This window comes from Gilbertella persicaria (genome assembly GCF_025201335.1).
Source record: "Gilbertella persicaria strain CBS 190.32 chromosome Unknown B0P05scaffold_6, whole genome shotgun sequence".
NCBI lineage: Eukaryota > Fungi > Mucoromycota > Mucoromycetes > Mucorales > Choanephoraceae > Gilbertella > Gilbertella persicaria.
In genome coordinates, this window is record NW_026251967.1 from 494,777 (window position 1) to 517,443 (window position 22,667).

Genomic DNA, 22,667 nt, shown 5'->3' on the forward strand with positions numbered 1-22,667 from the left:
TTTTTTAGTCGCGTCCTTTTTTTTTTCAATTTGTTTTTAAGAGATGGATGAATTTGACGATATCTTGCTTGATGATTATGATATTGAGCAAAATATAAATCATGCTGCTAATACAACTACCAACCCAAGCCCTTCGACTGAACAAGAAGTAGCCAACGAAGTATCCGATAAAAAACCATCTCAAAAAAGAGCCAAATTAGACGAAGAACGGTAAATTGTTCAAAAATCAACACCCCCATCTCATTCGATAGATTACTCGATACCAATGGCATCTATGCTCTAAAGAACCGAAGTCAGTATTTGACATTCAAAGGAAAAGGACATGAAGCAAGTATTATTCTGATTGGAAAGAAAGACTCATTGTGCCATTAGGAAGAAGATCTAAAGAACTTGATGCAGTTTTACATGTTTTGGGCCAACAATCTGTTTCCTAAACTCAAGTTTCAGGATTTTGCTAAACGAGTAACAAAACCTGCATCATCAGCTCGAGTCAAAGCTGTCATTAAAGAATGGCAAGATGAATACAAGGAACGAAGACAAGTGCGAATCGATATAGACAAAGAACTATCAGGACAAGGAGTACAAAGTGAAGGTAAATGTGTATACAGAAATTGTCCGTTTTTGCTTACAACATAAAAAGATGAATATGATACAAGTCGTACACAAGAAGACGATGCATCTTCAGAAGATGATAATCGACCTTTGTTTATTCCTATCACAAAGCCTCTTCCTGCCAACAAACCAAAAGCTAAAAAGATCACTCGACAACAAGAAGAGGAACCTTTGTTTAATTCACAACAACAACAACAACAACGTAAGCGTAAAATGGTATCTTTGGATGATAGCGAAGAAGAAGAAGAAGAAAGCGCAAAGAGTAGACAGGATATATTGGCTTTATTACAACAAAAGAGAAAAAAGAAGGAAGAAGCTAAAAAGCAAGAAGAAAAAGAAAGAGCTTTAGAAAAGAAAAATGCAGAATTAGAGAGAGCAGATCAAGATATCCTACAGGAACTGGCGGGCGATGATATCGAATTAGAGCTTTCAAGCAATGAACTTATGGAACTCAACATACCTTCTGCAGACAATGACCAGGAAATGCAGGACATTGAATAATAAATGTCATTTATGTCATTTGTTGTTGTTGTTGTTGTAATTGTTGAATCTCTTCTTGTTGATCATCTTGAGTTATGATTTTATCTGAAATATGGCCTTGTTCATGGCTCAAGTAGAAAGCCTTTCTTTGATTGGCTACTACTTTACTATTGATCACTACTTGCTTCACCCAAGATGAGGGTGTATCATACATAGCATCAAGCAACAAGCTTTCCATAATACGACGCAATCCTCTTGCACCTGTCTCTTTCTCTAAGGCCAAGGCTGCAATTCTTCTTAAAGCTGTCTTGCTGAATTTCAATTGAATCTAGCATACATGTCAATTCAGTGTTGATGAATCACATATGAACTTGCCTTGTTTAGTTCAAACAAGCCTTGGTACTGCTTTAATAACGAATTTTTGGGTTCAGTCAACACACGAACAAGATCTTCAGTCGATAAATGGTCCACAGACGCAATAATGGGTATTCTGCCTGTAAATTCAGCAATGAGTCCATATTGAATCAAATCTGTAGGCTCTACTTGATGAAGAGCATGACTGCCTTTTTCTGCTTTATCTGATTCTGTTTGGATACGTGCATTGAAACCAATGGACTATAGTATACAATTGAATTGGTTCATGTTTGATTCCCTATTATTTACCCCTTTTGCCACTCTATCCTGAATGGTCTTTTCTAGGCCCATAAATGCACCACTTAAAATAAACAGAATATTGCTTGTATCCACTGCATACGACTCTCCCCCTTTGTTTGAGCCTAATATCGTAATGAGTCTTAAGCAACAAAGGACTTGAATATTACCACCATGATGATTGCCATGACTGGCTGACTTGTCTGTCACATGGACCACAGTGCCTTCCAACATACGCAGTAAAGACTGGATAAACAAGTCACTATGAACGTAGATAGTCATTCAATGCTTTACCTGCTGTACGCCTTCACCCGAAACATCTCTTGAAGCAGACATCGCATCTGATCTTTTAGCAATCTTATCAATCTCATCAATAAACACAATGCCTGTCTCTGCTTTTCGTACATCATAATCACATGCCTAAAGAGAGTGATTATCAGCATACGTTGCTATGAAGGGCATTACCTGAAGTAAGCGTTGAATCACCAGTTCAACATCTTCACCTACATAACCTGCTTGGGTAAAACGAGTAGCATCGGACATGGAAAAGGGTATCTGCAATATCTGTGCTAATGTCCTAGCGAGTAATGTCTTGCCAGACCCTGTTGGACCAATCAACATCACATTGCTTTTATCGTAGACTGTATCCTCCATAGAAGATGGTTCCTTGTTAGGTTTCTTGTCTGTGGTCAGGGTTACTTTATTACGCCATTGAGATCCAGTGGTGGGTGGATTCTCCCAACTACGACGCTGTTGATGTGTCCCTGAATAAAGAGAGTGAGTGCTATCTTATCTGATCAAGAACTTACATTTGTCTTCAAATAAACTACTGCTCTTTATTCTTTCTGCAGGAACAAGATTAGGATGGACACTTTTTGTTGTATAGTCATCATGGGGTAAGGTATAATATTGATGATGTTGTTGTATCGCATCGTCTGGTTCTTGTTCTGGTTCAGACTGATTTGAAAGATTGGCTCGTACACGGTTATAATGATTAAAGACAGCCACGGCCAGTATCTTTTTGGCTCTGTCTTGACCAATCACATAGTTATTGAGATAGTTTACTATCTGGCATCCAGTTGAGTATACATATATATTTGTGTGTGTTTCGATATTTACCGTTCTAGGGTCAGCTATAGAAAAAGAATCTAGATGGTGACCATCTGAATAAGAAGAACGACCATAATAGACATTCTTGTTGGTAAACAAACAAGCTCTTGTTTGATGGTAATGGCGCTGACATTTTATTATAGCAAAAGTATAAAGACAAGTTGTTGGTAATTTCATTAAAAAAAAGTAAGAAAGGAGGGTAATTGCATAATCATACGCCAAACTCAGTTTCAGCGGGCGATGGGTCTGTCTGTATCACGTATTTTTAATCGAATTTTGGCTATAAATGTGAGTTTCTCAAGCATTTTTCTTAATGCACCTTCTTTGCCTTTATGAAACTCTTTAAGCCATCCTGGACCATACAGCTCTTCAGCTGCTATCATGATATCTCGGCATGATTTTGGCTCATATCCTTCTTCATCTTCTTCATAAATAGCTGCAGCAAAAATAGCCAAGGTAGGATCATACACACCATCTGGATCCAAGTATCGAGACAGGTATTGATCTGAACAATGTTCATACTGATAAGTAATCAAAGACAATAAGGCCAAAGTGGACTGTCTTTTCCTTCGACCTGTATCTTCATGACTGCTATCCATGGTCAGTACTGCCTGTAGATCTTCTAAACCTGCCTCTAGTAATTTATTGGCTTCTTCTTCATCTTCATCCAACACACTTTCTTCTTCATCTTCTATCGAGTCATTGTTATCATCGTATTGTCTTGATAGATTGGTTCTTCTGACATGACTAAAGAATCCTCTTCGAGTTCTTAATGTCGTAAAATGATGACTATTGTTATGAAATACACGGTAAAGAGCATTGATCTGTCGAAGAATACGAATGATGGCAGCTAAATCTTCAAGAATTTCACTGTTGGTACGAATGGCCAGTCTATAGATGTCCACTCTGGATGACCTTGAATAAGACTCGGTAATTGTATCATCATCGTCATCATCATCCTCTTCTGTTTCATCACTTGTTGTCATGATAAAGCCTTCGTCTTCACTGTCATCGTTGTTGTGTTGTAATAAAGGTCTTCTTACACTGGTATATCTAGTGTTCTATAACATAGCTTAGTCAATAATCTATATGATAATTGTAGTTACATTGGCTATTGTTGTAGGCATAACAAAATGAAAAAAAAAAAGAAGAGAAAAAGAGGGAAAAAAAAAAAGGTGCCATAAACAGAGTTATCACCATTTCAAACCACGCTTCGTAATAAAATATACATATCTTTTTTTTTTTATTATTCTAAAAGAATAAGAGTATCTTTTTATATATATATATATATATATATATATATGATTCTTGTGGTGTCGTGAATGTGGTGTATTATTGTATGTTCAATAGAGATATGAGTGTGTGTGTAAATGTGAGTGTGTGTAAATGTGTGTATGCGTATCGTCTAAATTCATTTGTTATAACTGTTTAGAAGCGACCTCTTCCACCACGACTACTACCACCACGGCCACCACCACCACCACGGCCACCTAAGGAATAAAGTGAGTGATGGGTTTCAATTGAACCATGAAAATGCCTTACCACCAAAACCACCACGGGAACCACCACGACCACTGCCACGACCACCTATCATCATATAGTTTAGATTCAATCATACATGTATGTGTCATATGGCTACTTACCACCAAAGCCACCTCTTCCGCCACCACGGGTAGCACCGCCTCTTCCACCACCACGGGTAGCACCACCTCTTCCACCACCACGACCTTGTTGACCAGTAGGTTTACCAACTAATATCGATGTCAGTCCATCAATAGTATATATATAGAATATCACTTTACCCTTTCCAGCAACCTTAGGCTTAGGCAAGAAACGTTCAAGAGGCAAGAGTTTATCAGTACCAATATAGACTTTATCATCCACCTTGAAAGATTTGGCAATCATGCCTTCTTGCATCTTGACAGTGAAATACACTTCGTTCAAAGGACCTAAAATTTCATCCACTTTACCGATTTGACTCTTGTTTTCGAGGAAGATGGGTGCGTTGAAATAAGGGATCTTGGGGTTGATAGACTTGCAGACCATTTCACCTTCACAAGCATGAACAAAAGCACCCATGGCTATCTTGAGTGAGTTATATCTGTGTATATGGTCATATCAGGACTTACGGATAACTTCAGCAGGAGGACCTTGAGGAGCTCCTCCACCAGAGAAACCACCACGACCTCCACCACGACCTTTAAGAAAGAAAAAAAAGTTAGGAAATGTGGGCAATGACTAATAATAAGAAAGAAAAAAAGAAAAAAGAGTTACCTCCACGGAAACCACCACGACCGCCGCCTCTTTGTTGTCCGAAAGCCATTTTTCCTTAGTTTGTATATATATATATATATATATAAAAGTAGAGAAAAAAATTGGAAGGCTTTTTTTTTAAAGAAAATTTTGTTTGGCAAGGACGGTCACAATATCCGTCTTTTAAGAGCCGAAGATAGAGCTTTAACAGCCCTCATCACATTACAAAGCACACAGCTATAAAATAGAACATCTTGACACAAAGTGTAGGTCTCTACGATGTGAACACACAAATAAGACTACACACAGCTATGATTTATTCATTCTCAAAGGGAAATTGAACGGTATGACAACTTTCATTTATTTTCGATGGGAGCAATGATGGAACAAGAGCACTAAAAGTATCCAGGCCTGTTGACTGTCTAGTTGTAAATCTATTGACTGAAGCTACCATCATAGTTTCCCTTCTTCTTTGTGTTTTTAGGCGTAGTTTCTAATGAAAAATACTCTTTATGGCTTATTGAAGAAAGATTTCATAACACACAATACATGTTGTTTTATGCATGGATACTTGTGTCACTATAAATACTTCATTGCGTTTATGTTCTGGATTTGCTTAAGTTTAGGAAACTCTTATCTTTTTTTATAGCAATAAACTATGATTGAGGTAGTGAAAACTATGTTGCAGCTAAGTTCCAACACAAAGTTTGGTTATCATCATCATTTGCTATTATGCAGTGGTGAGTAGAACAGAGACAAAGCTACAAGGCGCATAATGATGGCAACTTTGGCACTAAAATAAAGGTAAATCTCAAACCTGTGTCTACTGTTTCAAGAGACTTCAACATCCTAAGCAATCAGTCAGAAGGCAGGAAACAACAAGATACAGAAACATCAAAGGTACCTTTAGTCTGTTATAATCCTAAATGAAGAACAGTTGTAGTAGTATAAATGGAAGATATAAAATATCTAGCTTCAGTCATTGCTATCTCAGGCATAACCACTTTGCTCTTTCATGAAATGCTTCCTGCTTTCTCCTCAATACTGAACTAAATTTGAGAACGGCAGCATATCTTTAAATAAGTATTTTATTTTATGATTACTAAAATCTAAGTTTCCGATGAGCATGAACTACAGTCTAATTTCTTTGGAGAACCATGGTTGATTAAACTCTAAGTATCATAATAAAGGGAGACTGGCGTATTGTCTCAACAAATACAAATAAGGATTTATTTTAAGATAATTAGTCATACATATAAGGCTATTTTTCCTTTTTATTACTCTTTGCCTCATATAGTTATGCATTAATGCTAGGCACGAGCAGTATGGCTTTATCTAGGCACATATATACAATAAAATAGAATGCTAATAGACAGAATGCCTCACCAATCATATAAGCTTGTTTACCCTGCTCATCAAGCAGTACTTGTTTGAAATACATGCATCACTTGAACACTAAGTACATGGACACAAAAGATCTCGGCATAATAAACCATTGTACAGTTTTCATAGCCATGCCAACAGAGGCTAAAATTCATGCAGCCAAACAAATGTCGTCAAGGTAACAAAGCAAGCATATATAGATTTAAACGCAGCATGTAGAATGTGCAAAATAATTCTTTTCTTTTTCTTTTTCTTTTTTTTTATTTTATTTTATTCCATTATGGGCCAATCGCCATCATCTGCAGTTTCAAGGCATGACAATGCATCCACTCGAACACTTCATTCAAGCTCCATGCACTCATCACAACCAACATCGTTCTTTAGAAGAATCTCAAATCGTCTTCACGCAACTCATCCTGCTCGTCGCTTTATTCGACCTAGACAAAACACAACTCGACCTCAGCAAACAAGTCCGCCGAATACAACCCATTATCATGCTCCCTCTACCACATCTTCCGTACGCCGCGCTACACAAGAAGCCACTCAAGCGGCAGCAGCAGTAACAGGACCACCTCAGCCCTATCTTGTTCATGAAAATAGTGTGACATCATCTTCTGATTCAACACATACCTTTCTAAGCGAACTTTTGCACAATGCATCTCGAGAAGACCATCAACGTACCAGCGGAAATTCATTTTTACGGTATTTACAATTACCGCTTCGAGCCCCACAACAACAGGAGCATGAACCTACACAATCCTCTGCTTCGTCAACGACTTCAAGGCGAATGCATATTTTGGTGATTGAATATCGTCCCCATACCAATATCGATGTCGATACAACACCATTGACTCCTCCTCCTACCTATCGATTTATGGGTGGTTTAAGAAGACCAAGATCACAAGTCTCTACTTCTTCTTCTACAGATACGATACAGTCCATGCCACTCTCTATGAATTCAACAACCACAACACATGCTCGGTCATTTCATAGTCAACAACAAGACGGGCAATGGATTGTGTATGTGTTGAACAATAACCATCCTAATTTCCAGTTACTTTCTTCTTCTGTTGTATTGGAAGACAATCCTAGTTATGAAGATTTATTGTGGCTAGGGAATATGCTGGGCCCGGTCCGTCCCCTCACCACCACGCAGGCCGCAGTGGATGAAGCCATACCCGTAACTGACTGGTCAGACGACACAAAGAAATCCCTTAAAGATGACCAATGCCTCGTGTGTCTAGACGAGTTTAAACTGAAACAGTCTGTACGTATCCTCAAATGTCATCATGTCTTTCATCGAGAATGTGTTGATCGTTGGCTTTGTGAAGCCCATAATTCATGCCCAGTGTGTCGACGTATTCCAGTCTAATGACATTATTATCTCCCCCTTTTATACTCTATCTTCATTGTCAGTTACTATCATCCCATGTACGTGTGTATGTGAAATTTACCTACATACGTCTCTCTCTCTCTCTCTCTCTCTCTCTCTCTGTCTATATATATATATATATATATATATATTTTATAAATATTGTATTTTACAACATAGCATTATTCTTTGAATGTCTAAATCATATGTTAGCTTCTTTTGCTTTTCATCTCTTATCAAAAAATCGAATGTAACTCTTTTAAGCCGAAAAAAAAGGGTTGTCAAAGGGGCGAAAATGGACTGGCAATGAACTATTCCCCCACATTAAAATCAACCAATCAAACACGCCAATTGCATCAGAAAAATAAAACGGGCGATAAACAGAAAATATACCTTGTCATGTGAAATCATAGCAATGAACTTTATTATAAAAAAAGGGGGAGGAAATAGTTTTCTTTCTTTCTCTTTATCTTTTTATTTTATCAAAAATATGACTGTCACTGATTCTACCAAAGTGCTTACCATTGACAATATGAACCCACTAATTAAAAATGTGGAATATGCTGTGCGGGGTCGTTTGGCTATTCGTGCTGAAGAAATTCGCTCAGACATTGAAAAGGGTAAACAATATCCTTTTGATAAAGTCGTGAATTGTAATATTGGTAATCCACAACAACTTAACCAGACACCTGTCACATTTTTCCGTCAGGTAACATATAGAAATGCATAAAAAGAAAAGACTTGTTCTAACTTGTCATTCAACTACTAGGTGGCATCTCTTTGTGATAATCCAGATTTACTAAAAAAAGAGAACCGTGGTCTTGTATCACAATTGTATCCTTCAGATGCTATCGAAAGAGCTGAATTTTTATTGAATGCCATTGGCAGTGTAGGCGCTTATTCTCATTCTCAGGGCGTGCCTGCTATCCGTCAAACAGTGGCTGACTTTATTGCTGAACGTGATGGTCATACTGCTGACCCTAACCATATCTATTTAACACAAGGTGCGTCTGCTGGTGTTCAGAGCTTACTGAGTATGTTGACTGAAAATACCAATACGGGCATCATGATTCCTATTCCTCAATACCCTCTTTATTCCGCCACATTAACACTGTACGGCGCTACACCTGTACATTATTATCTGGACGAAGCTACTGGCTGGAGTTTAGATGTGAGACAGTTGACTGGGATTGTGGCAGATGCACGCAAACAAGGCATTGACGTAAGAGCTTTGGTCATTATCAATCCAGGCAACCCTACAGGACAATGCTTAAGTGAAGAAAATATGCAAGACATTGTTACTTTCTGTTATGAACAACGTTTGGTTTTATTAGCGGATGAAGTTTATCAAACCAACATTTATGACCCACAAGAACGTCCGTTTGTCAGCTTCAAGAAGGCCCTGATGGAACACCCCGATGCTGAAATAAGGGAAGGTTTAGAACTTGTGTCGTTTCATTCGATTTCAAAGGGCATGGTGGGTGAATGTGGTCGACGTGGCGGTTATTTTGAATGTGTGAACCTGGACCCTGACGTACTTGACCAACTCTACAAGATGGCCTCTGTGTCGCTTTGTCCTAATTTACATGGTCAGATTTTGGTGGACTTGATGTGTAACCCGCCTCGTTTTGGAGACGCTTCGTATGACTCATACAAGTCTGAAATTCGTGCTATTTATGAATCCCTACGTCGACGATCTAAAAAGCTGGAAAGTGTGTTTAATCGCCTTGAAGGTGTCTCATGTCAACCTGCTGAGGGTTCCATGTACCTTTTCCCACAAGTGGTGTTACCCCAAAAAGCCATAGAAGAAGCCAAAAAACATCGTATGGCACCCGATGCTTATTATGCTCATGCCATGTTGGAAGCAACGGGTGTTTGTGTCGTACCAGGTAAGAATTTTTCCCACGATGAGACACAGGACTTACCTTAAATTAGGTTCAGGGTTTGGACAAGAACATAATACCTGGCATTTTCGATCTACCTTCTTACCTGAAGAGCATTTGTTTGATCAGTTTTGTTCTGATATTGAAGCGTTTCATGTTCAGTTTATGGAAGACCATCAAGACTAATTGTTTATTTTCACTTGACGTTTAAATAAAAAAATAAAATTAAAGCTCATTCCCTTTAGAGAAATACCCGTGTATCTTGCTAAACATTAAGTTTAGGGTGTTTCACAAGACTGACTATATACAATGTGAATGGAATGCTTATCAAGTAGCTCATGGCTACAAAAATCAGATTGACTTGACTAGAATCCAGTGCATCCAACTCACCAAACTCTCTAGCTCAAGAGATCAAGTTGGTTGTAGTAAGATATCATATCCGAATAAATAGTTTGGTAGTGCATTACTTTTTCATGTAACAGAGACATCAGACAAACATATGCTTCAATGGCAAAAAAGACAGCACTTCATGCAAACCTTTGTCTATTCTTTAGGCATATGAAGGTATTGTAAGGTCTGTTTGTACACTCATAAAAATTTCACTTGCCTACAAACAGTGTTTGTTAACGTCTATGGTACCTTTGAAGTTGATTTGGACCAAAACAAGCGACTTGTAAAATTTGATCAAAAAGACCGTTTGACCAAAGGGTACTAATCATGAAAAAAAAAGCTCGTGACAACTTTGAGTTTTTTATTTTTATATTTTTTTTTTTCTGACGCTACAAGACGAAAAATAGAGCTATTGGCAAGCTTAAATACTCAAAATGTGCGCTATAGGCTATAGTTTCTGGTGAATGTGCCTGCTTGCTAATTGTACTACAAAAATGATGAAATATGAGTGAAACCTCTCGTAAACATTTTCGTTTATTTTCGTAACGTTTTGGCAGCAAAGTTGTTGTTCTTTCTACACCAATAGACTCCAAAAGCAACAATCTACACCTTTTTGTCACTACACCAAAGCCGAACAACTACGTCTCGATGCAGTTCTCAGCAAACACCGTAAGAAAGGAGATAGAAAAAATATGAGATGATGGGATCTTCATCAAAACGCTACTAAATAGATACTGCATGAGCTCTATTGAATATACATGTTGCATGAAAATTGCATGAACATATCATATTTCTGTTTTAACACATTTCTATGAGATGGATAGAATATACATATTCTATCTATATTCTATCATTTTTTTTTTCCTACGGTGTATGGCTATGTTTGCAACTTCGAATACACCCAAGCCATTCCACCCAAAATTTTATCCGTATCTTCAATAATAAATCATTTTAATATCAATAGAAACGTTAATACATTGTTCTTTAAATAAAATAAAATAAAATAAAAAAGTGTCGTACTGTTTGGTTGTATAATAGTTAACTTTGGTTAATCAAAGAGTTTTACCTTTGAATGGCAGAACTGAACGGCGTGCTTCGTTTCTAGGTGGAGTAAAGTATATGGGTGGTTCAGGAGCAAGCTTCCTTTCGGGGGGAAAGTCTTCAGAACAATGGTATTGCCGCTCGGCATGTTTCAATGCTTTTTGAACTTTGCTTGCAATTCGCTCGGTATCTTCTTTAAATTTGAACAACAATTCCAGATTATCTTTTAAATCTTCAAGTTCACTGATACAGGTAGGAAAATGAAATGTGAATTGATAAACGTTGACATATATCTTGTATTCATCATCATAAAGAACTTTTGAGAAGACAGCAGTCAAACCAATAATTCTAATAGTCCAGGTATATATATAATCTTCGCTTTCAATAAGGTGATGTATTATTTCTGTATTAATCATGGATTCTCTTAGTAACTTGGATTCATTGTGACACAATTTGACTTCATCAGCACACGAAAGGGCTACTTCAGTACTTGCCAAGTCTATTTCCAACTTCTTATGGTCGTGAATCAGCCTTAAGTCGACTTTAAATCCAATAACATTCTTATCGTTTTCATACTGTTCAGCTTTTCTTTTTGTTGATTCTTCAGGTACTGATTCACCTGTCTTGATTCGGACGAGAAGGTTTTTCTTTATGTTGAATAATTTGGTGAAGAGAGGAACCCAAATCTGTGATTCATAATCTCGTTCCGTCAATTTCATCGGATCTTTGGGATTCAGAACAAATTGCTTATTGTCAAAGGTGTCGAGAAAATAGTCAATTATTTGTAGTTGTTTAAAAACGTATTCATTAATATCGTTTTCACTAGAGAGGCGATTGAAGGTTCTTCGGGCTTGAAAGAAATTATGATCCGTTGTAAGCGCCTTGTGAATAGTGTCCCATATTTCATATAATGAATTAAGGTTGGAATCAAGTTTTGTGTGGAAAAATGACTGTCTAAATCGGGAGTAATACTCATTTATATTCTTCCATTTACTGGTGCCAAACAGAAGTCTCTGGCTATGGTATGAGCTATCACTGATATCAAGCATCCCAGAAAGGCCGGCACACATACGTTTCCTTTCAACAGGAGTCAAGTCATCACTTTCTTTATATCTATCATGAAGTTTCTCTGCGTCTCCGTAGATTATCTTTTGTATGTAACCTGTCTCATCCGCTGCTTGCCCCGTGATATTGGTCAAATCATTAGCAATAGTATCATTTTCATCTTTCTCAGCTACCGTCGAAGAGCAACTGATTTCAGCAGAAAGCTCTTGGTTGAGAGTTTGAGTTTGTATGATTTTGATTCTTTTTCTAGACTTTTCTTCTTCAATTATGAGTATGTTGTCTAAAACAGCTTCTTCAATGGCATCATTAAATTTATTTCTGGTGGTCTCCAAATCCATATATTCAACCAGAAGTTTAGTGAAACGAACCAAGGCAGGTTGCTGAATAAAGCGCTTGCTAATAGTCTTAAAAGTAGCTTTGAATTTATCATAGGTCTTTTTATCACTTTTAGGATTGTTATTTAAAGCGTTTTTAGCCAGTTCAGGTATAACAATAATTGATTTATATAGCTTGTGCTTTTTGGCCTCTGCTTCATTGATCTTAAAGTTAGGGTTGATACCATGAGGGAGTGGCGGATGCATGTTGCAGCAAATGGAAAATAAAGCGCGTGAAAGGTGTGAAAGAAAGAAGGCGCCTCACGTATTTTGCAGCGCGATAGGGCTACAAAAAAGAGGTACTCGACAATGAGTTATAAGATTAAAAGAGATAAAATGAAGTCAAAAATGAGACAAGGACTATATAAAAGTTAAGCCAAGCGAAACAATGATGAAAAGAAGAAGGAGAGATGAAGGAATCAGTCGAGACAGTTTGTCTCTTAAGGAGCGCGGCGGCCAACTGCCCGGAGGCGCATAATTTGGGTGGAATGGCTTGGGTGTATTCGAAGTTGCAAACATAGCCATACACCGTAGGAAAAAAAAAATGATAGAATATAGATAGAATATGTATATTCTATCCATCTCATAGAAATGTGTTAAAACAGAAATATGATATGTTCATGCAATTTTCATGCAACATGTATATTCAATAGAGCTCATGCAGTATCTATTTAGTAGCGTTTTGATGAAGATCCCATCATCTCATATTTTTTCTATCTCCTTTCTTACGGTGTTTGCTGAGAACTGCATCGAGACGTAGTTGTTCGGCTTTGGTGTAGTGACAAAAAGGTGTAGATTGTTGCTTTTGGAGTCTATTGGTGTAGAAAGAACAACAACTTTGCTGCCAAAACGTTACGAAAATAAACGAAAATGTTTACGAGAGGTTTCACTCATATTTCATCATTTTTGTAGTACAATTAGCAAGCAGGCACATTCACCAGAAACTATAGCCTATAGCGCACATTTTGAGTATTTAAGCTTGCCAATAGCTCTATTTTTCGTCTTGTAGCGTCAGAAAAAAAAAAATATAAAAATAAAAAACTCAAAGTTGTCACGAGCTTTTTTTTTCATGATTAGTACCCTTTGGTCAAACGGTCTTTTTGATCAAATTTTACAAGTCGCTTGTTTTGGTCCAAATCAACTTCAAAGGTACCATAGACGTTAACAAACACTGTTTGTAGGCAAGTGAAATTTTTATGAGTGTACAAACAGACCTTACAATACCTTCATATGCCTAAAGAATAGACAAAGGTTTGCATGAAGTGCTGTCTTTTTTGCCATTGAAGCATATGTTTGTCTGATGTCTCTGTTACATGAAAAAGTAATGCACTACCAAACTATTTATTCGGATATGATATCTTACTACAACCAACTTGATCTCTTGAGCTAGAGAGTTTGGTGAGTTGGATGCACTGGATTCTAGTCAAGTCAATCTGATTTTTGTAGCCATGAGCTACTTGATAAGCATTCCATTCACATTTATAGTCTAAGTGACAAAGTCATTATGCAATCCATTTGCATGCGCACTTTTTTTCCCAATTAGGATGTACCCAAATCAAGTAGTGAGTGATTTAATACAAGCATTGACACTTTTTGGCCGAAAATATCATATAAGTACTTTATAACAACCAACAAATGGAAGACTATTGACAAATCATATTGTTTTTTTCAGGATCTTTTCTTTTCCAAAAATCTGATTTTATTTTATGAATCATTAGAGAATGTATCGTGGTTATTCTTTTCATTTTGGGTTAGTTCGTCTTCTTTGATAAATTCTTTCCTTGGAGGAGGGTTTAGAGAACCAGGTATAGCAATCTTCTGAGGAAGACTAGGAATAGAATAAATAGGTTGCTCTTCTTTATCAAAGATATAGGGCGAAGAAGACCTTGATATGGGTGAAGATGGTACTAATGTACTGTTATCAACGGAGTGAGGATGATATGTATTTCTCCTGTGATCATCAACAGGACGGTACATAGTATCTTGAATCTTGGTCTCTGTGTGCATTATTTGGTTTTCTTTGTCTGCTTCTGTTATTCTGTTGACGTTCACAAGTTGCAGCGTTTTGTCGCCATTGTCGTTAGTTCGAGAGAAATTTGCCGTGATTATAGACGAGCTTCCATCAACAAAAGAGGCGCCATCTTCGTCGTCTTGGTCTTTAGGTGCTTTGTTGTGCCTTTGTCTTAATTGTTTGATGATCAAGAAAGACGCCAAATACCCTATCATGTCAGAGTTTAATTTATGACATATACTGTTATGTTTGTCTCTTACAATCAATAGTATAAATGATGGGAGTATTGCCACCCAAGACGTTTTTCGTTAGCAGAATACCTGTCAATATATTAGAGAAACAAACACCAAAACTATATGAGAAAAAAAGGTGTGAATGTTTGATCTGCATGACAGAATAATCTTACCAGTAAATGAGTCCTTCAGTAAGCAGTGTTCTTTGAATGCTGCTACCAAGAGTTCGATAATGTCTATAAATGACAAGAATAAAGCAAGCTGAAAGAAACGCATTGGAAGTACAATCAATACTAGCTTTAATAATGACAATGAATGTAGCTATGTAAATCAGATCAATACACTATATAACAAGAGTTGTTGCTTACGATAGTCTGTAGCACAAACACCCAAGTTTAAATTCGTTTCTGACTTTCCAATCGTCATGTTGATCAAGATAAAGATAGCAATGCCGAAGATAGGAATCAATCCTAAAATCAGTATAACTTTGGATCTATTGTTACCCAAATAGGCTTTCCAAAGAAGCACAAATTGTAGTGACATATCGCCTACATTGACACCAACAACAGAGAAAATAAGTCGCTTTGTAAGAATTAGTTTCATGTTTATAAGAAAGTCAATAAGTTACAAAATTGCATCCAATATCAATTAGAGAAGTCAACAGTGTGACAACAGTGACAATGATTCCTAAAAATGCTTGAAAAAGCACAAGACCAATAATAGGCTTCCTTGATTTATACAACATTTCTCCAACAGTAAGAGTCTGCCACACAAAACATGAGAAGCCAATAGTGACAAACATGATGGAAAATGCTGTACCGGGAGGCATGTTTTTTGACAGTGTATGGTCCACATCTCCCATCTTATCAAAAAGAAGAAGTAATCACAATGAATCAGATGAAGAGAAAGAAGGAAGTGTGCTTATTTATTATGCTGTGGAAATAAACTTTTTTTTTTTATTGATTTTACAAGTTCAATTCTTGTGATTTTTTCTTTACTCCTGCTTCATCTTTTTAGTTTGAAAGAAAATATCACCAAGATAAAGAGAAGAAAAAGAGAGAAATGGCGATGAATAATGGCAAACAAAGGCCTCGGAGAGTCAAACAATCAAGTCTTTCATGAAGCCATATCATGGCAATAATCAAGTGTCTTGATTCAAATAAAAGAATTATTTTGGTTTGTGAAGCATAATTGGCTGATTTCGTGAATACAATAAGGTTCATGCATAATGCATTCTATTCAGACAATGACAACCTTTGATTGGCAGTTTGTTATCAAAGCACAGGCCATGTTGAGTGCTTCGTTAAAGGAGTTTTCTTTACTTTCATTCAAGAGGTAGACAAATTAGAATAGATGGCACAAATGAAGCATGTGGTTTGAAAGAGCACTTCCTCCCCCCCCATTATTTTGTTTGTTGCTACTAGTGTAACATAAATGCTTGCCTTTAATTCGCTAGTGGTCTTTTTCTTTTATAATGAAATGGGCAGAGTATTTTTTTTTTATCATGACGAGTAGATTTTAATATATTTTAAACTCGAACTAAATCAACTCAATATAAACGGCTACTTTGTCTTACCATCTGTCTAATCGAGGCAATCTCTTTTTTAGTCAAGTAATCATGACATTGGTCTCTCCAAAACAAGAAACCACAAAAAAAAGAGAGACAAACACTAAATCAGATAATAAAGCTGTGGCTTTTGTAGATATGTCAAAAAAAGCAAACATTGTTATGCAGGATCAAAAAAGTATGAAAGTATAAAATGATTATCAGATTTTCAATGCTTTTCGGCCAATCAAACAAACTCAAATTAAGGTTTAAAACAGGGTTCCCTGTTTTAGGTCATTTGACTTGCTTTTTTTTCTAATTTTTTTTCTTCTTTTTTATGAAAATGCACCATCCTGAAGAAGAAGAAGAATATGACTATGAATCCTTGGGTGGAAATACAACTATGCTTCAAAATGCATTTGCTGGTGCTTTAGCAGGTATTGCAGAACATTGTGCCATGTATCCTGTGGATAGTATCAAGGTAACCCGAGAAAAAAATGTGTCTATTCGAGAAATGAACACTTTAATAGACAAGGATGCAAGTGATATCAACTACATCCAAAATAACCACACAGGCAATCCAAGAACCACCAGTGACACTTCGTAGTTTATGGAAAGGCGTGAATTCAGTCGTGTTAGGAGCTGGACCAGCACACGCTCTGCATTTTGCCACGTACGAGTTTTGTAAAGATCGTTTTGGAGCCAATTCAACAGGTGGGCATCATCCACTCGCCAATGCTGCAGCTGGTGCCTGTGCTACATTAGCTCATGATACACTGATGAATCCCTTTGATGGTATGTTGAGTATTTATTGACTAAGGTGAATTAATTTCGGATAACGCTTTAGTGGTCAAACAACGCATGCAATTACGCGATTCAACATACAAAACAATTAGAGAGTGTGCACGCAGTGTATATTCAAAAGAAGGTATTGCAGCATTCTATATTTCACTGCCAACAACGCTTGTTATGTCTATTCCATTTCAATCTATTCAGTTTGCAACATATGAATTTTTCCGAAAGATATTAAAGACAGACCAATATGACCCCAAAACACATATTGTGGCAGGTGCTTTAGCAGGTGCCATTGCATCTTCTGTTACAATACCATTAGATGTCGTCAAGACATTGTTACAAACAAGAGGTACAAGTTCAGATCCTAGAATTCGTAATGCTACTGGTTTCAGAGATGCTTCAAAGATTATTATGGAAAGATATGGACTGAAGGGCTTTTTTAGAGGATATAGACCTCGCGTATTAACACATATGCCAAGTGCGGCTATTAGCTGGAGTGTATATGAATACATAAAATGGATTATCAACACTAGAAATATCACTGAGCAACAACAACAACAACAACAGAAAGAAAACTATGTATCTCTTTAACATCTTTTCACAATAATTATCAACCAGTGCTTGTATTATAGTCATTTTGTCCTGTCATCTTTAAAACGTTTAATCGCAACAAACACGCATACACACATATATGTTAGAGAAGAAGAAGAAGAAAAGTATCAAACCACACAAACAAAAGAAAAAGAACAATTCGTTTGTATATACACCACTTTTTTTTTTGTTTTTTATTTAGAGAATAAAACCATCTTTTTTTTTTTTAATTTTATTTTATTTGTTTGATGACATCCACTATACAATAGATAAATAAGAGAAGGTTAGAGAGAAATATTTACCTTGAAGACACTTGAGAAATCTAAAGTATCAAACTCTTTACTAGTGGCAAGCTGTTGATAGATCTCAGATGCTTTTGTACCAAACACAGGAGTAAAATCACAAGATTGAGCAGCTTTCATAGCAGCACGAAGGTCTTTGGCCATTAATTTATTACTGAAGCCACCTTGATATTCTCTTGAAGCAGGAGCAGTAGGAATGACACCTGGATAAGGATTACTTACTTCAGAACTCCAGCATTTTCCCGTAGACACATTAATGACAGAAGCCAACAGTTTAGGATCCATGCCAAGCTGTGCACCTAGTTTCATTGCTTCTGATACACCAATCATATGAACAGCCAAAAGCATATTATTACATACTTTAGCAACTTGGCCTGCTCCATTATCACCACAGTAAATCGTATTTTTGCCCATAAGCGATAAGACAGGCTTGATTCTCTCAAATGCGTCTATGGAAGGTGCACCCACCATGAAGGTCAAGGTACCATTGGCTGCTCCTACTGTACCACCACTGACGGGTGCATCAAATGCAAGTGCCTTTTTATCCTGTACCTTCTTAGCCAAAGACTGAGCAGCACTCGTATCAATCGTACTGGAATCAATCAAGAAATCATCCTGTTCAATGGTTGAAAGGATTTCATCGTATACATGCTCAACATGTTGTCCTTCAGGCAACATCGTGATGATAGTAGAAGACTTTTCTGCAAGTTCAACAGGGTCTGTAGCCAACTTAAGATTGGGAAACTCGTTGGTAACGCGTTGAATGGCTGCTTGATTTACATCGTAAACGTATACGGGACCAGTGCTTTTCATAGCAAGGTTTTTGGCCATACCATAGCCCTATGCAAGATAATATTAGAATCAATGATAGTGAATGTGTATTACCATTTGGCCGAGACCTATCAAGCCAACAGAAGATTTTCTTTCCTATAGAATTCAGTCAGACAGTCTTATTTTATATCAAATAATATATGATTTTTTTTACACTGCTTGCTAAATAAAGACAAATGTCAGTGAACAAACATAACAGAGGGGGAAACGTACCTGAAGACATCCATCGGACATTTGCTTGACGCAAAAGATATGCCGAGAATCCTTTGTTTTTCACAATAGACAGCATTTTATAGATTTAGTTTTATGTGAACAAGAGAGAAGAGGTGAAAAATAAATACAAGTGAGCGCTAATCACTGTATAAAGTGTTTGCATTTTTCCCACGATACAATTATTTCTCACAGGATGCTGTAGGGTACTTTTTTTTTCTAAAATACTCTTGTTGTCTTTTAATAGTCTATGTACAATTTTACTGTTAGCTCAAAACCTGTTATTACGAAAAGTGTCTTGATCAATTAACGCATTTTGCCTGATATCATAGAGTTACTTAATAAAATTTAGAGCATAAACAAAATCATAATAAGTTTTTTTTTTTTTTTTGGTATTGGGCAGTTATCAAGACGTTTTCAACTCAAAAAACCAAGGTTTTAGTCTATAAATCTCATGGCTTGGTTATGTGCTTCATGAAGGCACAGTAGCAAAAGAATTCACACTAATTGACAGCATAAATAGCATTTGATAGACGAATGGCAACAGTAGAAGGCTTTCTGTTCTTCTTTTGCATAAAGTGGTGTTTAGTATTGACTTTCTTTAGTCTAGCTTGTAGGTATTGAACAAAGCCCTACTGCTGTTTCAATCCATTTTCCTATATGGTGATAATGTACACCTTTTGCCAAAACGATGTCGCAAGAAAAAAAAATATGTCGCATATATAGTTTTGTCACCATGGTCATTACTGTGGTTTTTTTTGTTAACCCATCAAAAGTCTCAGCGACTTCAAATAAATATCCTTCAATTTGCTTATTTTTTTCACTCTTTTCTCTTCATAAAAAAAAAAATATGGTTTTTATTAGTCGCAATCACGCACTTTGCATCTATTATCAACTAAAGTTCAACGAAGACAACAGCATTCAAGCTTTAGAAAGGTTTCAGGCATTAGGCGATAAACACGAAGTGTGTTATTTAACTGATCCCAAAATTCCCGTACTTGCATCTAAACTACAGATTTTAAAGTATCCGTTTTTCTTTCACATGTACAAGTCCTGTTAAAATATAGTCAGCAATACCTATAAGGATGTAACAAGTACCTTATTTTTTCATTTTTCCATTTTTCCATTTTTTGCCATTTATCTTTGAAAATTGATTAAATAAGGCTGTGATCATACCAAGTTTTGTTACAAATTCACTTGATATGTTTCCTCTTGGCACTTCTTCATTGAGATATTCCTTGAACACAAAAGAGTTACCGTATAATCTCGTTTTCAATACAAGTACGGGAATTTTGGGATCAGTTAAATAACACACTTCGTGTTTATCGCCTAATGCCTGAAACCTTTCTAAAGCTTGAATGCTGTTGTCTTCGTTGAACTTTAGTTGATAATAGATGCAAAGTGCGTGATTGCGACTAATAAAAACCATATTTTTTTTTTTTATGTAATATTTGAGGCTTATTTACTTTATTGTTTTCTTATCATTTTCTCAAAAAAAAAACTATTTTCTAAATGACTAAAACTCGATCCTATCTATACTTTTCTAAAAGATAGTAAACCGCAGTATTTCTAGCAAGTTCGAGTGAATATCAGTTACTAATGAGTTGCTACGCCATTCTAGTATTTTCTAGGTAATTCCTTATTGGTCAATGGCGGAGTTTCCAACCATTACAAACTATATATGCAACATATTTTTTAAAAGTGCGACACTTTAATTTTTTTTTCTTGCAAAAGGTGTACACTCGGGTTGTCTCTAAATCAAAGACTTTTGTAGCTATGTCTAATCAGGCATTCGTATTTTCCGAACAAAAATGACAAGGTTCATAATTGATAACAGAATTACAATCGTGTTTTTGTCATATCTCATTTCTGTTTGAAAAAGATGCATAAGGATGTAGTATCATTAAGACAAGTGCATGATGTTGGAGAGAACCAAGGTCTGTTTATGTTTTCTTCTTTTTGATTTATACATCTTTTCTATCTAAAGCAGGCTTTTGTCAATCATAGATGACTTAGAGAAGCAAGTGAGTTTGATTCAGTTCAAGCGGTTATAAGCTTATTCTTCATCACGTATAGAAATCTTAATTCCTGCATGGTTTACATGAGATCGACAAAACAAACCTGTATGCTTGAGAACCAGAAATAATATGCGTTAATGTTTTCTGCAAGTTCGTCTTCTTACTAGCAACAGATAAGGGAGTATGCAAAAACTAATATGGCGTACTTGTACAGGCTTCAAAAAAAAAAAGACAGGTATAACATTTGCCTTGTATTAGATTTTGCAAAATGTGACACTCGCAAATGATACCAAAGAATAATCGTATCTGACAAGTTTGTTTATAGACAACAGCAAAAGATCTACCCACAATACAACAATGAACAGAGTAAGAATTCGTTTAGTGCATTTTTATTTACGGATCGTTGCTTTTTTCCCCCTCTCTGTCTTGTTGTATTATTACGAAACCATCCCTCATCTCCTTATGCATGTACTGATAAAATAATTACTAGTATTATTTGATCCCATATCAGAAAGCGAAAAGTAAATAAAAAGGATATATAAACAAGGGCTCTAAAATTATCATTTCTTTATTGTCTTTGCCTTATCAAAAAGAAGAAGAAGGATGCGAGGCTTAACTTTTATCGCCGTTGTTGCTGCTGCTCTTGTTGGTCTCTCAAGCGCTGCTGATCTGAGTGCTAGATCAAGCGAATCTAAGTTTCATAAAGATGAATATCATCCTCAATCTCGTCCAAAAGCATGTCCTCCAGGTCTAAAGTACGACATTGGTCGCAAAACTTGTATAAAAATTAATGTCGAACAACTCAAGAAGCGTTGCACAGGAGTCCCTGATGAAGAGTGTTATGAATATTCCTTTGATTCGCAAGGTTTTGAACAGGTCAATCTGAAAAAAAGAGTACTGGATAAGAAAAGAGCAAAGAAACCTGGTCTTTTCGATGATCTTCTAGGGCATCTTTTAAATAGCCCAAATGGCGCTAAAGATGGTAAAGGCTCTCATAGAGTTAAACCTGCTGGTCCCGTTACTCCAAATGAAATCTCTCCTGCTCAAACTGGTCCTAGTACTAAAGGTACTGCCAGTGGTCAAGGCCCCACTCCTAGGTTAAAAAAGAGAAGAATACCTATTAGAAAATCCCCAACTCGGCCAATGAGACAAGTTGGTGCTCCTGCTTCCCCTCCTGCTTCTGCTGGTCTTAATCCTGCCGGTCTTAATCTTGTTAGTACTATCCGTCCTCTTTTGTTTCCCTCTCGTCCTTCTTCACGTTTTGATGGACAAAAATCCCGTGCCAAGTCTAAGGAAAAATCTACGTCTTATAAGTATCGTCCTGGTTCCCAAACTGGACTATAGAAATGAGTTCCTGCTTCTTCTCCTTCCATTTAAAACAAAATCGTTACCTTTCTACTAATTTGAACTCTTTTGCTAGTATGTTTGTAAAAACACAAAGTTGAAATGTGATGAATAAATATCGTCTTATTAGCTACTTTCTGATAAAAAAAAATTATTGTATACGGGTATACTC

At 36.5% G+C, this 22,667-nt stretch overlaps 11 protein-coding genes across 11 annotated transcripts; 5 read left to right on the top strand and 6 right to left on the bottom strand.

Moving 5' to 3' along the window:
• Positions 1-43: 43 nt before the first annotated feature.
• On the top strand, positions 44-1,113 carry B0P05DRAFT_584211 (replication fork protection component Swi3-domain-containing protein; the record flags this gene model as incomplete). The annotated part of the gene is made up of 4 exons (XM_051582330.1): positions 44-210; positions 252-331; positions 377-592; positions 641-1,113. The coding sequence occupies 4 exons, from the start codon at positions 44-46 to the stop codon at positions 1,111-1,113; spliced, it is 936 nt and encodes a 311-aa protein (XP_051438186.1).
• Positions 1,114-1,185: 72 nt separating this feature from the next.
• B0P05DRAFT_584212 (P-loop containing nucleoside triphosphate hydrolase protein) lies at positions 1,186-3,030 on the bottom strand (the record flags this gene model as incomplete). Its single annotated transcript, XM_051582331.1, has 9 exons — positions 1,186-1,209; positions 1,256-1,420; positions 1,456-1,707; positions 1,756-1,868; positions 1,914-1,989; positions 2,038-2,163; positions 2,209-2,507; positions 2,553-2,811; positions 2,863-3,030. 9 exons carry the CDS (start codon positions 3,028-3,030, stop codon positions 1,186-1,188), a joined length of 1,482 nt encoding a protein of 493 aa, XP_051438187.1.
• Positions 3,031-3,041: 11 nt separating this feature from the next.
• B0P05DRAFT_528765 (uncharacterized protein) lies at positions 3,042-3,999 on the bottom strand. The gene has a single exon (XM_051576669.1). It carries the CDS (start codon positions 3,837-3,839, stop codon positions 3,084-3,086), a length of 756 nt encoding a protein of 251 aa, XP_051438188.1. The 5' UTR covers positions 3,840-3,999; the 3' UTR covers positions 3,042-3,083.
• Positions 4,000-4,488: 489 nt separating this feature from the next.
• B0P05DRAFT_463708 (Gar1/Naf1 RNA binding region-domain-containing protein) lies at positions 4,489-5,052 on the bottom strand (the record flags this gene model as incomplete). Its single annotated transcript, XM_051574179.1, has 2 exons — positions 4,489-4,934; positions 4,983-5,052. Coding segments are annotated over 2 exons (516 nt in total), but the record flags the coding sequence as incomplete, so codon positions are not given.
• Positions 5,053-6,669: 1,617 nt separating this feature from the next.
• On the top strand, positions 6,670-7,983 carry B0P05DRAFT_528775 (uncharacterized protein). The gene has a single exon (XM_051576670.1). It carries the CDS (start codon positions 6,710-6,712, stop codon positions 7,859-7,861), a length of 1,152 nt encoding a protein of 383 aa, XP_051438190.1. The 5' UTR covers positions 6,670-6,709; the 3' UTR covers positions 7,862-7,983.
• Positions 7,984-8,290: 307 nt separating this feature from the next.
• Positions 8,291-10,050, top strand: B0P05DRAFT_528776 (pyridoxal phosphate-dependent transferase). The gene is made up of 3 exons (XM_051576671.1): positions 8,291-8,570; positions 8,631-9,750; positions 9,797-10,050. The coding sequence occupies exons 1-3, from the start codon at positions 8,352-8,354 to the stop codon at positions 9,928-9,930; spliced, it is 1,473 nt and encodes a 490-aa protein (XP_051438191.1). The 5' UTR covers positions 8,291-8,351; the 3' UTR covers positions 9,931-10,050.
• A 1,013-nt stretch (positions 10,051-11,063) lies between these two features.
• On the bottom strand, positions 11,064-12,821 carry B0P05DRAFT_528784 (uncharacterized protein; the record flags this gene model as incomplete). The annotated part of the gene is made up of 2 exons (XM_051576672.1): positions 11,064-11,523; positions 11,608-12,821. 2 exons carry the CDS (start codon positions 12,819-12,821, stop codon positions 11,187-11,189), a joined length of 1,551 nt encoding a protein of 516 aa, XP_051438192.1. The 3' UTR covers positions 11,064-11,186.
• Positions 12,822-14,759: 1,938 nt separating this feature from the next.
• On the bottom strand, positions 14,760-15,711 carry B0P05DRAFT_485605 (uncharacterized protein; the record flags this gene model as incomplete). The annotated part of the gene is made up of 5 exons (XM_051575256.1): positions 15,487-15,711; positions 15,227-15,440; positions 15,078-15,179; positions 14,886-14,945; positions 14,760-14,833 (listed from the first exon to the last, which is right to left on the bottom strand). Coding segments are annotated over exons 1-5 (651 nt in total), but the record flags the coding sequence as incomplete, so codon positions are not given.
• Positions 15,712-16,711: 1,000 nt separating this feature from the next.
• B0P05DRAFT_528793 (mitochondrial carrier domain-containing protein) lies at positions 16,712-18,145 on the top strand. Its single transcript, XM_051576673.1, has 4 exons — positions 16,712-16,885; positions 16,935-17,199; positions 17,252-18,047; positions 18,093-18,145. Exons 1-3 carry the CDS (start codon positions 16,742-16,744, stop codon positions 17,788-17,790), a joined length of 948 nt encoding a protein of 315 aa, XP_051438194.1. The 5' UTR covers positions 16,712-16,741; the 3' UTR covers positions 17,791-18,047; positions 18,093-18,145.
• Positions 17,980-19,085, bottom strand: B0P05DRAFT_528795 (3-hydroxyisobutyrate dehydrogenase). The gene is made up of 2 exons (XM_051576674.1): positions 18,093-19,085; positions 17,980-18,048 (listed from the first exon to the last, which is right to left on the bottom strand). The coding sequence occupies exons 1-2, from the start codon at positions 18,921-18,923 to the stop codon at positions 18,028-18,030; spliced, it is 852 nt and encodes a 283-aa protein (XP_051438195.1). The 5' UTR covers positions 18,924-19,085; the 3' UTR covers positions 17,980-18,027.
• Positions 19,086-21,678: 2,593 nt separating this feature from the next.
• B0P05DRAFT_528803 (uncharacterized protein) lies at positions 21,679-22,629 on the top strand. The gene has a single exon (XM_051576675.1). It carries the CDS (start codon positions 21,755-21,757, stop codon positions 22,493-22,495), a length of 741 nt encoding a protein of 246 aa, XP_051438196.1. The 5' UTR covers positions 21,679-21,754; the 3' UTR covers positions 22,496-22,629.
• The last annotated feature ends 38 nt before the right edge of the window (positions 22,630-22,667 follow it).